The sequence below is a fragment of the Chaetodon auriga genome, chromosome 23 (assembly GCF_051107435.1).
Source record: "Chaetodon auriga isolate fChaAug3 chromosome 23, fChaAug3.hap1, whole genome shotgun sequence".
Taxonomy (NCBI): Eukaryota; Metazoa; Chordata; class Actinopteri; order Chaetodontiformes; family Chaetodontidae; genus Chaetodon; species Chaetodon auriga.
This window is the reverse complement of record NC_135096.1, coordinates 12,399,054-12,412,697: the sequence shown is the minus strand read 5'-3', so window position 1 is coordinate 12,412,697 and position 13,644 is coordinate 12,399,054. Positions and strand designations below refer to the sequence as shown.

The 13,644-nt window shown below is 43.7% G+C and overlaps 1 protein-coding gene across 2 annotated transcripts in view; it reads left to right on the top strand.

Moving 5' to 3' along the window:
* The window catches only part of ncam2a (neural cell adhesion molecule 2a), a 262,069-nt gene that overhangs the window by 176,616 nt on the left and 71,809 nt on the right, over positions 1-13,644 (top strand). For both annotated transcript variants that reach the window (XM_076723635.1, XM_076723636.1), the window contains exons 2-4: positions 105-179; positions 7,531-7,737; positions 12,526-12,669. In XM_076723635.1, coding sequence (XP_076579750.1) covers positions 105-179; positions 7,531-7,737; positions 12,526-12,669 — 426 coding nt within the window. The remainder of the gene's footprint in view (positions 1-104; positions 180-7,530; positions 7,738-12,525; positions 12,670-13,644) is intronic.

Below are 13,644 nucleotides of genomic sequence, written 5' to 3'. Positions count from 1 at the left end.
GTGTTTTCTGTTCGCAAGACTATAATAACTAATCCATCTCCTCTTCTTTCTGTCTGTTTTTGCCTTCCCCTCTTCCACCGTTCCTCTTTCTTTCTCTATTACAGCCGCCCTGCAGGTGTCCATATCCTTGAACAAAGTGGAGTTGAGTGTCGGAGAGTCCAAGTTCTTCATCTGCACAGGTACAAATGCTGCACACTATCCTTTTTATGTGGTTGTGCTGTATTTGTGTGTGTCTGGAGGCAGGTCAGAGATGCCGCAGGGGGCCCAAAATCAGTGTTTGTGAAGTCTGTTTGTTGTTTGTATGACAGTGAACACAACACAATCCATGCTGTCCATATGGTGAGTGACTTTTTGACCCAGCGGTGAGGGGACACCCGCGCCCCTCTCATCCCTCCTCCCCATTGTCCTTTCTGAACGGTATATCAACACTCAGCCATAACAGAGAACCTGACGCCGGTGCCAGCGGCTCGGTAGGGTGGCAACACACTCTGGCAGGCCCGGCCCGCCTCCTGCTGGCTGCCTCTTCTCTCCTGCCAACCCACTCAGCGTGGAGCTAACAGCCAAGGGAGTCGATACACACTGGGAGAAGCATTGAGGGGGTGTGCAGGTCTAACATGCACTGAGGAGGACAGAATGGCGGGTTGCAAAATAGAGGTGAATGGATTGAAACTGGCAGGAATCGAAAGGCAGAGGTAGAAGCTTTTATTGTGAAAGAGCTAAAACGTCAGAACCGAGAAGAATGGTGAAAGCTTTGAGGCAAAAAGAGTTTTGGAGGTGGGAGATAAGTAGCCACCATCCACCATCAAAGTGCGTGGGAGGAAGTGTCTGTCACTCATTGCTTTCTTTTGCCCTTTTCCACCACGGGCAGTCGCACTATGCCTGATTTTTTACCACATTCACATGCAGTTCTGCCAACTGAAGTGGGCTGAGAAGCAGGGCAGAACAGTCAGAGGCAAAAGCCCGGTGAAGCCGAAGTGAGCCTGCAAACATGTAAACAAAGAAGTTTTTTTTTTTATTGAAGTGACTTTTTGGCTTTAACTTGCTGAGTCCCGATGTATGAATCAGGCCTACATAAATATGGATTAGACAAAAGAAAGTAACAGGAGGCACAGGAAGGCAATTGCATTGTGTGTTGATTCATGGTTTGAGGCTGTTTGTGAGGAAAGGCAGAGCGGAGAGGTGAGTGTGTTGTTCTTGAGAGAAAGGAACTCGGGTGAAATCAATCCGCTCGTACGATACAAATCTGTCTTGTTTCAAAAGTTTGCCAGGAAGAATTGGCAGCAGGGTAAAATGATCAAACGCCCCATTTTTCTCCAGGAGAGCACTTTTTTCTTCATGTTGATCAAACACGCTGTTATAGATCAAAACGAGGCGGGTCAGCGTGGTAACACAGAGGAAGAGGCCACGCATCACTTCCTGGTTTGGAGACTCCTGTCTGATTTTCTTCCAGTGGTCTTTTCATAAGTTTGAAGTGATTGGCAACTTGTTGGAAAAAGATGTTTCAGATTGTAGCAACACTTGACTCTACACTTGAAGCTAATGACAGTTGTGGTGTTGTGTCTCATGTCGCCTGGCTGCTGTCAATCAAATCTAATCACACCAGGCTCACACAGTCCTGATAAAGCAGAGTAGCTTTTTAAGTATAATATATAGTTTTGATCGTTAAACTCTTCATAAAAAAACATGTTTTTTTCCAAACTTGAACTGTAGGTGTTGCTTACTTGGTCACAAATATTCGAAGCCACATTGAAATACTACTGCAAGAGTTGAAAAGAAGTTGCCAGGGGCTTTAAAATCAGAAGGGTCTCTGCCTTGGGTGACCACGATGAAGGACTCCAGCTGAAACATGTTGGTCCCACATCAAAGTTGCTCTTTGAATTGAAGCCAAATTCTAAAAAATATCAGCAATTACCACTGACAGACTGGTCTTCATTTAACGGCTGCTCTGAAGCTATTTGATTATATCACATGACATTCTTTTAGGACATTTCGTCATCATGAACATGTGATGATCTTCTAGAACACGATGCACTGCTGTGGATGAAACTACCCATCAATATATAAAGTAGTTAGAATGAGCTCAACCTTAAAGATCTACAGCAGTAAAATGCAACATTGACATGAATGCAGCATTATATTAGGACTTTTACTTCTTGTGGAGTATTTTCACAGTGTGTTATGAGTACTTGAGTAAAGGACCTTCAGTAAACTTCTTGGACCACTGATGATGATGGAAAGACAGAAAGCAGTGCATTTTCTCCATATATTTGTTTCCCGTCAAGACTGAAGAGTGCATAAACATGATGAATTAATATATATCAATTAGATAGCCTCTGAATGTCCTGAGTACTCATTTTTCAAAACCCCTTTTATTATTTGTCCCCACAGTGAATCATTTGGCATCTATTCATAGAGGCTCGCTTTTAGAAGAAAATGTGAGAGACGTCCCCCCAGCAGAATTAGCTTTCATTCACCAACTCGCTGTACAGAATAGCTTTTTTTTGTGCCTTCACAGCAGCACGCTCTAAAAAGACGTTTTGCAGTGAAGATTTGAATCGAGGCCATGGCATGGTAGGAGACAGCGGAAAAGCTGAAGGTACGGCGGGTCAGGAAGAGAGAAAAGGAAAACAGTGAGTGAGAGAAAAACAGAGCTGCAGAGCAGGAGGGAGGGGACGGCTGGAGAGATTGTCTTTAGAAGAGAGACAGCTGGAAGTGGTCTGCGAGAGGGAGTGAAAAGCTGCTTTTGTGTTTGTGCTACCTTTCACCTCGAGTGGCTTCGTTCCTGGTTCGTCTTCATCATGGCTGTGACAAAAGTCAGGGACGTGTCGGTGAAAAAGGCAGTTTCTGTGACAGCGCGCTTGTCTATAACATCATCATATGTTGAGTAAACTAGGATGCACAGGTAAATCTGATCATGTGACCACACAGATAATATAACTACATACAGGTGGGTGACAGGTGAAAAAAAAAACAGGTGTGCTGGGATGACATAAGCCTTTTTTGATCCCCAGAGGAGAATTTCAGGTGTTGCAGCAGCACAAGGGTGGAAATTAGTACAAAAATGAATACATAATTGCAGCTATATAAAATAAAAATAGAAACCATACAAGCAGTATGTATACAGTAACTACAACCAGTGTTGCACTTATACTAATAAGTACAATAAAGACTACAGACTCCAAAACAGCTTCAGTGCTCCTTGGCGTAGATCCTGCAAGTCTCTGGAGCTCCACTGGAGGATGAACGCTAAAAAATACAAAAAGAAAATCCCTCATTTAATGATTTGGTTGTGGAGCATGCTGTCTAACTCTCTCCGCTATTTTGGTAGATTTTTTTTTTTTTTCTGTTGTTGATGCAATCCCGGCCTCTGAAGCAGCACAGTGGAGCTCTTTGATTAAATTGGAAGGAACAACCAAAACAACACAGAGGGAGAGCCTGAAGTCGTGACCAAAGGCGATGCTCGGTTCGCATCGTTCGGATCTCATGATGAGTGGAATGAGTCAATAAATCCGAATGTCAAGTATTTATGCAATCAGCTGCAAAATCCCCTTGATAAAGACACATTGTGGAGGGAATGAGTTAAAGAAAATGGCATATTACTTTGTTGTCATCATTAACATCACAAGCATAAACTGTAATTAAGCTGTTTGTTGCCCAGACAGAATTGTAATTTTATCCAATTAAAGCCTAAATGTTTTACATGTACTTCTGCTTTCACTGTCAGTCCAATTTCAAATTTTAGAATAATCCAGTGTATCTATGATCGGTTGCCCAGTGGATCCAACAACCGCAGAAGTGCACTAATCTGTTACTGTCCGTTGCTGCACATGGCACCAACATCACTGCATGACAGTAAATAAAACCCTTCCTCATAGTATTATAAACCTGTGCAGGGTCAGGCATTGATAAGCCTCCAGACATCTAGATTTATTCCAAATCTTAATAGTTCCACTGGTATCTGGTCCAATCTACATACAATATTGACTTAATTTTCACAGTAATCAAACCATTCAGTGACCCCATGTGGACCGTATGCAAGGATCCAATTTTGTTCGGTTCGTCCACTCGTACTAAATTTGTCACCGCCTGTACCTTCCTGAATAAAACATTGCGCAGTAAACAGAAATCTAAAGTCCTTACTGTAGATTTGTGAAACGGTATTTCCTTCAAAACCTGCAGGAATCCTCTTGAGCGCATATTCATGGAAATCACCACGGTGTCAGGACTTCCCAACAAATGTCAGTCAGAGAAAAAAAAAGCACATAATTGCAAACTCTTAAAGTACTCATCTTTGTTTTCTATCTGACCTTTTGTTAGAAAACACACAAACAGACCAGTGAGAGCATTTCCTGGTGTAAAATTGGTCTCCTGTTAGGGTTAAATGAACCTGAGTGCATGGCGTAGCAAATAAGGAGGTTGATAAACTGGTGTTTCGGTGTGTGTTTAACCTCCCCTATGACTGAAGTGGCAGGAAGCCAGAACAAGTATTGGCTGCAAAATAAACCAGAGACGGCAACAACACAGCCTCAATAGTCCAACCAGATCCAACAGCTATTATGCCTCCATGTGCGTTTCTTATAACTAGAGTGGGGTAGGTCGCAACGTTTGTCCCAGCAGACCTGTGTTTACCCATTGCAGAGGAGACAGAGATAGATATGTAACCTGTAATTCTGACATCATGTCAAGCTCCACACGGAAACATACTGACCAGTGTGTTCCCCTCTCTGCTCAGCTTTTGTTTCTCTCCTGCTATCTACTTCCTCTGAGACCTAAATCAATTATCACCCTGGCTCTAGTGCCAGCCACCATTGGGACATGGGAGTGTTTCGGCTTGCACTCGGCTAATTTTGGCGCCATGGGGCAAGTCTAGTCAATAATCTGCCTTGTGCAGGAGGCTTAGATCGCCACGCTATTACAGCTGCTTTATATTGCTCCCTCACTGCTAAGGAGAATCATAAACATTGCTGGAAAGACCTTCCAGGTACAAAGCTTTGTTTCTTGCCCTTTTGTTGTTTCAAGTTTTATTTCAATGCGCAAACAAAATAAAGAGTGGAGCTGTCGGTTTCATCAGCAGCAAACGCAAGCAGACAATCAATCAGTGTGCTGCCGTGTAAACATTTTGCTAGCACCTAGAAAAGAAATCATCATTGTCTTTCCACTGTACCTTCAGGAGAGTCCGTCACTGAGCGTTCTCTCTTGCCAAGAATCAGTAATAATGCCAGAGCTTATGCAGATTTTAAGAGCGGTCTGACAGAAATTTCCACCAGCTATTCATTCAGTTGTAAAGACACACAGAGGGAGGTAGGGCTGAGCGTGGAAAACAGGGCAGCGAGCTACACACTGCTGTCTTCTCAGATCATCTGTGAAGCAAATGGCCTGTCACCATGCTAGCTACATCAACTTTAACATGTTTAGCTGTCTCTGCTGTCAGCAGACTGTAAAATGGTAAGAGGTGATAACGTTGTAATGCTAACAGGTATAAAAAGACGCCTGTAGCGATGCTCGACACTTATCTCTTCCCCGCAAGTACCCACATGAGCCACGAGGCTCCAGTGGGAAGCCACGTGTGAAGGAAAGCAGAGCGACGAGGAGAATGGCCTGAACTGCTCTGTGATTTTAGCAATGCTCCTGTTTGATTGCCTCATCAGATTTGTTGGCCTTGAAACTAACGAGCAGCCAGACGCACATGCCAAGGATATGACGCTGATGGTTGTTGGAAACATTGTGATGATGATCAGTGTCAGCATGCCAGCATGTGCGCGTTTTTCTACCATGCAGTGTGCAATCAAGAGGCACGTTTGTAAATCAGCTAATTTGTCATCATTTACCTTTATGAACCGGAGCGCTATCAAACTGAGACGATTATTGATGTCAGAAGCCATTTCAGAACTGTACATGCTGGACGAATGTGTGTCCAGCAAAATCCTGCAAGCCCCATATCAAGCCATGTCCTCACAATTACACCTGGGAGCTCCGCACATGAATCATCACAACCATCTTCTGCTGGAGGTTAAAAACTTTGCTCAAGGGCATCTTGCTGATAGTTACTGAGGGGAAAAACGAGCTTTGAAACTGCCTGCTTCCTGTCACTGGCTACAGCCATTTTCCTCAACACACCACAGGTGTCACAAACTTGTATTGCTTCTGTTTTCTGCTCTTTTGTCTCTTGTAAGCTTATTTAAATCCAGTCACCTGTCTCTAAGGGACTGGACAAGCCTGCTGTCCATCTCCTCTCCTGTCCAAGGCTCTGGCTGATTGATCGGCCAAGTAATGGCCCTCCACACTGACACTTTTATTTGCTGAATTTACAGGCAAAGGGCACCTGCTGCTTGCAGATGGCCCTATCATCTCTTACAGTAGCCAGATGAGTTCAAGTTTCACAGGCCACATATGGATGCCACCTTAATCAGGGTTCCAGTTAGCTTTTGATTAGGGCTAGCTATTTGTTTCGGCATCATGTGTCTGTGTGTGCGTGTGTATACTTGCATAATCTTGGAAATGAGAGAGGAATTTATAGCCTACATATGTCCCTGTTCTTTTACAGACTTATTAGTGATGTAAATCCAAGTTTATGACATAATCATATCTTTTCAGGCCGTCTGTTCCCTCGACAAGTTCCAACAACAGCGTCGGATGGTCCTCAGCTGTTCAGAATACCAAAGCCAGCAGCGATGCTAAAGAATTGACATGTAAAACCTCAGTGAAATACATCAGGGAAACAGGAAACTCATTCAATAGCAGCACTGTCTGTATACAAAATGGATCTAATACTCAGAATGAGCTGATCTGGTGTCTGAGCGATTGCTCCGCGTCTTCCCCCAGTCGCTGTAGTTTGATCTGTTAGATTAAAACTAGAGGTGCAAAACAAGTAAACAAGGGTCCGAGCATCCTCTGACACCGAACGCCGACCCTTAGGATGATGCAGCCAAGAGCATTGTCAAAAACAGCTTTAACAGGTGGTGTACCAGGAGTTTGTTGACTGGGCAGCCTCAGACACCCTCTTGCAGCATGGCACTCTGGATTTGATCCAGCCTTGCTGTCTCGAAAGTTCGAGGTAAGAGCGGCTGGAATATGTGAAACAGTACATTAGAAATATTCGCTGCATACATGAAGCAGGAAAACCAGCCGGCTGTCAAACCGCGTTGTCTTTCCACACCTACTGCAGGCTGAGCATCTATCAGGCTGACTGACTTCATGCCAAGTGAATGTCACTCATGGGCAATCCAATATATTCACAAATAATCTTGGGGCTGCAAGGTTATAGGCTCAGCTTATCCGACCAATTTTGAAAATACATAAAGCTGCTGGAAGTCAACAAGAGGCAACTTGTTGCAAAAGAAGTAATAAATGTCCCCGGGTATTTAAATGTCAACAGTCTTTGAATAGATCCCAGATATGAGTGGGAGTAACCGTGAGTACATCTCTTTCCTGAACAATGAATGTAAACATGACGTTGCCTGGTAAGAGAGAGAAACATTTACTCATCGTAATCACTTTATTTTATCTCTCTTTCTCTGACCTTGCTCCTAGCTATCGGCGAGCCAGTGAGGCTGGAGTGGTACAACCCCCAAGGTGAGCGCATCATTCCCTCCAAGCGAATGGCACTCCACACGGAGACGTCACGGTCCAGACTCATCATTTACAACGCCATCATCGAGGACGCCGGTATCTACCGCTGCCAGGCCACCGACGCCAGCGGTCACACCGAGGAGGCCTCGGTTGTGCTGGAGATCTACCGTGAGCTTGACAGTTAACATGCACTCGCACATGCATTTACACATTTATCTGCAGATGCTCTGTGTTTGTCTCCTGAGGGGATTGAAACATCAAGAGAATAAACCCCTCACATTAGTGTTTGATCACAGGGATGCCCAGCCTTTTGGAAAGCTGATGGAAATGGTGGCTCTGTCTGTGTGCATGTGCATTTTAGATCCACATCTACCTTTGGCTTTGTGTGTGAGCTTGTGTGAGAGTGTGTGTTACACTCATTCTTGTGATTAAAGGATAATGACAGCTAGTAATGCCATGGGAGTGGGATCCTGCCAGGCATTATGAAGGATGTGGCACTGAGGCTAACCTGCCTTGCTGACCCATCACTATTTCTTGGGAAAAACTCGATGTTATGAGGAGGGGTTGGCTCAGGTGTCAGAGGGACTGTCCCCTCAAAGGTTCCATCCTCACGGTGGGCTGTGAATTAACCACCATTTGTCCTGTTAGAGTGTCCTTGAGCAAATCCAGCTTAAACCATTGCAGATCATTCCTGTAATTTCCTGAGGACGAGAGTTAGGCAAACCATGTGGGACCAGAACTCGAGCTACATGCTTCATGTCCTCCATGTATTTTTTTCTGGGAATGTAGAGCTTTCAGCACGCTAAAGAGTGAGTGAGACTGCACAGCTCAAATAAGTATCCAGTATATCAAATGTAACTCATGTCAACAAAAAAGAATTATTTAAAGGAGAATCTCACTCCTGACAGCACGGAGAACATTTTGAACAGCATGCAGACCTCCATGTTCAGCAGTAAAATTTACAGAACATAAAATTAGACAGCGAACTTGATAAATAAAAAATGAAAAATCAGTAGAGTCAGTAAATCAGTAAAGTCAGTATTTTAGATGTAGACCATAGACTTTGTATTTGGTGTCTTGTAAAAGCTTTATGAGGAGCGTTGTGTGGGCTTGCACTTTAAGGTAGGCTTATCTGCTGGCTACTGTTTCATGCTCTCTGGTGGTGACACCATTACTCCAGTTGCATGTATGAACTCAATGCGGTTTCATTGAGAGTGAACGCTCTGGTATTTGGGTTATTTACAAGGCAATGTATGTCAACTTATTCAGTCCCAAACCATCAGGTTGAAACTGGTATGACACAGGCGTTGGGCCTTGGGCAGTTGCCCTCACAGGCAGAACTAGAGTTGTCTTCTCAAGGTTGCATGTAATTCACCAGTGAGATGCCGCCATGGCAATACTGGCTTTTACGTACAACCCCGATCAGTCTATTTCTGCAATCCTTACTCTGGCCCTGTTTAAGTACAAAAGGCACATTTCCCAACACCTTCTGCTCACAGAGGAGCACTGGATTAACATTATAATGCATGCAAAAGGCACACACGCATACAAAAGAACCGTGTGAATTCTGAGATGTGAATAACCCAAATACCCCAAAACTGCAGGACTTTGATCACAAGTCTTCCCCAAGTTTAATTGGAGACAATGTCAAGGTACAGAGATTTGATTCCAGGAGACACACACACACACACACACACACACACACACACACACACACACACACACACACACACAATTATATGTGCACACACTCTGGAAATCATTACCTGCTGTGTGGCTGCCTTTTTCATCCTCGCCCAGCCAACCATTAGGGGAGACATCACAGCCTCAATCACACCTGCCACCACTCAGCCCTCGCCTCATTCACCACATAACCAGCTCCCTAAAACATCGTTTCCATGGCAACCGGGCGTCACTCACTCGGGCCCTCGGTGTAGATTGCATGAGCAGCATGCGGATGAAAACCTGCCTAAAGCGCCAGCCAGCCGTTCTGCCAGCGCACAGCCGGAGCAGGCGAGGACTCCTTGGGCGGTGCATGGGCCTGTGCGCTACACCATGTTGTACATGAAATTCATGACCTGTGGGAGGGAAAGTGTTGACATCCTCTCGGCAGTTGCTGACATCTCCATGATGGCCTGTTAGAAAAATGCTGCATAGAGTGGCAGATCAGTTTTGAATCCAAAACAGGTGCCTGAACTTTGGATAATCATTAAAAGCTTCCCTGGTGCTTGTGGCATGGCTCCTGGGATAGCAATGCCTCTCAGTTGATTGGTCCACCGCTTTGATCAGGACTGAAATATCTCAACAATGTTTCATGAAATTTTATACAAACAGTTCTGCTGCCCAGAGGATGAATGCTACTTATTCCTCCAGTGCCACTATGAGTGTTTTCCATTTCAGTCTTTTAATGAAATGTGTTGACAACTCAAGGATGGATTACCATGGAATCTGATGCAGACCCACATGGTCCAAAGAAGACCAACCCTGTCACAACGTCCCCTGAACTGAAACGAAATGTTCGGAATGTTCCGCTATTGCCACGAGCACGTCAAAGTTAGGAAAATATCTCAACGTCTGCATGGGGAAATTGGCCAAATTGTTTTAGAGACATTCATTGAGAATGAAGCTTGAAGACTTTGCTGATCCTCTGACTTTTGCCACCATGTGGTTCACATTTGTGCTTCTGAGTAAAATATCTCCAGGACCCTCAGATGGATGGATTCGGGCCTAAAGTTAACATGCTAACATCCTCATTAGCAACATCATGTTAGCATTATCATTGGGAGCCTGCAGCATGCTGATGTTGGCATTTAGCTCAAACCATGGCTGTGCCTGAATACAGCCCCACACAGAGCATGACTGTAAACTCTTAGTGTCGTTCAAGGCAGATAAAACTCTTGCTGTCTCACACAGAAGATGAAAATCTAAATGGTCTTCCCTGAATGAGAACTCGAGTTCACTGACAGCAAAATTCGAAAATTGCTCTGAATTAACTGCAGCAGCTTGGTGCCTTTGCAGCCGCACAAGGTGACGGGAAAATTATAATAAAGTAAGTCAGTACAATGTCAGAGCCAGCTCCCTTCATTTCCTCCCAGTTTATTAATGGACAAAGCAATAATGCTGCATAAGCCCATTTTCCAAAACGAGCAAAATTGGCCAGTAAAGACAGGCACAAATCTGCGTCCCAGTTGAGAGAGGTCCAGGGAATTGGCTAGTCAACATATCAGGCAGTTATCCTCACAGTGATATGTAGGTGGAAGAGAAACTCCGGAGCACTGAGTATATTCTCAATTCGCCAGTGTCAAGTGTGCAGTAGAGTGTTACTCTGGAGAGCATGTTTCCCTTACTGATTCTCTTGTAGAGCGGTGTGACAACAAAAGAGAAAGGAAATGGATACAAACAGAAGTAACAAGTGACACCAAAAGTGTTCAAACCTCAGAGAGACGGAGGGAGTGAAAGAGCAACAGATTTTGGAAATAAAAAGACGAACACAAGGGGGAGATTGATAAGAAACTGAACAGAGTGAATGACAAAAACATGCAAATGCATCCTTGAAGTTAATGAAGACACTGAGATGCCAGGCACGTTCACAGGCGGCGGGTGCAGTCGGGGAGAGAAAGCTCATTTTAGGGAGCAGCCTGGCATAAATCACACTGCAAAATGCTAATGCTGAAGCTTCGCTAAAGGAAGGGACTGATAGGGGAGCTGTCGTTGATTTATTCACACCTTCGCAGTACAGCACGCAGATGATAGCAGGTGGTTGCAGCGTTCGCGGTGCCAGCCCCGGCGCACATCAAAGCCGGCCATCCGAACTAAAGCAGAGTTCGAAGCAGGATCACGTGCTGTTTGTGAAGAAGTGCTGATCCAAGAACAGTGTCCTCGTAAAAGCAATTTGTCAAAACACCAAATGTTTGTCAAGAGGGAGGACACAGCTTCAAGCTGGCACAGCCTGGAATCTATTATTTAAGCGTTCCTGAAAGCGAGATGGAGTGAGTCAAAGGCTGCCTGTGTTCTTGTCTAATTCTGCAAACAGAGAGGCTGCAAAATATCTCTGCTCATTGATTTGTTTTTTGTCATGGTTGTGATTGGCAGCAAGTAAAACAGCCACCCTTCTGTCTCCTGTGCTGTCTCACCAGAATCGCCTTATCTGTGTCCCAGAAAACTGTCAAAGCAGGATTTAGCTTTGGTTTTTATTTGATTTTGTCAGTGAATGCTCTCCCTCCTTTTCCAGTGCACTCATTGTTTCTCATGTGCTTGCTCCTTAATACTTTCCATCTGTATTGTGAGGCATTACGTCACACGACAGCTGTGCTTCATGATGCTAGTTTTGGATACTGTGGATGGAAATGTCTGTGTGTCCATCATTTGGTCTGTCGGTCCATTGCTTTGGACATTCAAGCCCCCTTGAGGATGAATTACAGGAACGTTGGTGATCCTTTATCTTTTATGTGATGCCTTGAATATCTGTCAAAGTTAAAGATTCATGGCAGAGTGAGATGATACACCAACTATATATATATATGTATATATATAAAGTATTCTGTCCAGGAGAATTTTTACATTTTTATTTCTTTTGCAACCACTGCTCTTGGGCTTTTCAGGACAGCTATGCATGCCGCCAGGTGGCTAAATAGAGGTCACCCCAACACCTGCATCATCAAAAAAAAAAAAAAAAAACAAACTTGCACACTGCCTGAAAAAGGCAAACTGTCAATTTATTGGATGCCACCCAGACAGAAAATTGGGAGTACATTTATTTTAAAGCAACTTTTTTTCCAAACTTCTGACCCTAAATTCAGTCTCAAAACAGTCAGAGTTAACAGGACTGTAAAAGCACAGCAGTATTTTTTTTTTCTCTTATTTTCCTTTTGATGTTCAGACGTGCAATAAATTGTCTGCTTTGAGTACTGGCAGGAAAGAAAAGCTGTTCCATCTCCGTCTTGTTTGATCTCCCAGAGAGGCTGACGTTTCGGGATGTGCAGTCACCGCAGGAGTTCCGCCACGGTGAGACGGCGGAGGTGGTGTGTGATGTCATTAGTTCACCCGTGCCTGTGGTGGTTTGGTACTACCAGGACAAAGAGATCACAGAGGAGCACCACAGTAAGTTGTCATGACCTTATTTCACAATTGAATTATTTTCTGTACTGTGTTATTATTTGCTTATTTTCTTTTGGTTTTTTTGCAAGGTGAATGGGAGGAGACAGACTAGAGGATAATTTGCTTTGTTATACACGGAACAGGGATTACTGGTTGAGTTACTTCAAGCATGTTCAAAATCCCATGTGACCCTGAAGTGGTTTAGAAAATGGGTAAATAGATGGATGTTGACAGATTTAATTCTCGGGCTCAATGTGATGGTGTTTTGATTATTTCTTTACCATTTCTAATCTCTAATGCTGTTATAATTGCCTTTTTTGAGGAATGACTTTTGTAATACAATTAGTTGCTAAGTAGGATGACTCTCAAAATAAATTAAAGGTACCCTGTGGAGTTTTTGTTTCTAAGGCCTCCTGTTTTGTTGACGTCTCGTGCTCAGGGCCACACCTGCACCTCTGTGTCAGCGACTGCTATCGAGCAGTGGTTATTGGTAAATGTGTGTTCTTGGGAGAAGTGGTGAATGTAAACATAGCCTTGTTTTGTTTACAAAAAACTCCACATTGTACCTTTAAAACAAATGAAGAATTGTGTCAAAAATGAATGCATAGATGGAGTTTTGCAGTTTAGAATTTTGATTAAAGCCCCTGAAAAATGCAGTATTACATTGTAACATTAAACATTAATGACTTAAAAAGCAACGACCAATTAGAGATTTTTGTTTCACTGCTTTGAGGTAGGTGGAAAAAGGGGATGTCACCTGTGCACCAATCAGGAGTTAGCAACATCTAGCAGACGAGCTGAGTTGTTGAGTGTTTAAATCTTAATAAATAACACCCAAGGAAGTAAATAGATATCTAATGGAAACTCAATTTTCAGGCCCTTTTAAGAGCGACTTTTGCGATATAATCAGCCGGCAAAGTATTAGCTGTTTGATAAAGTAACATCATGCAACACTGCTCGGCATTATCAAACTGTGTA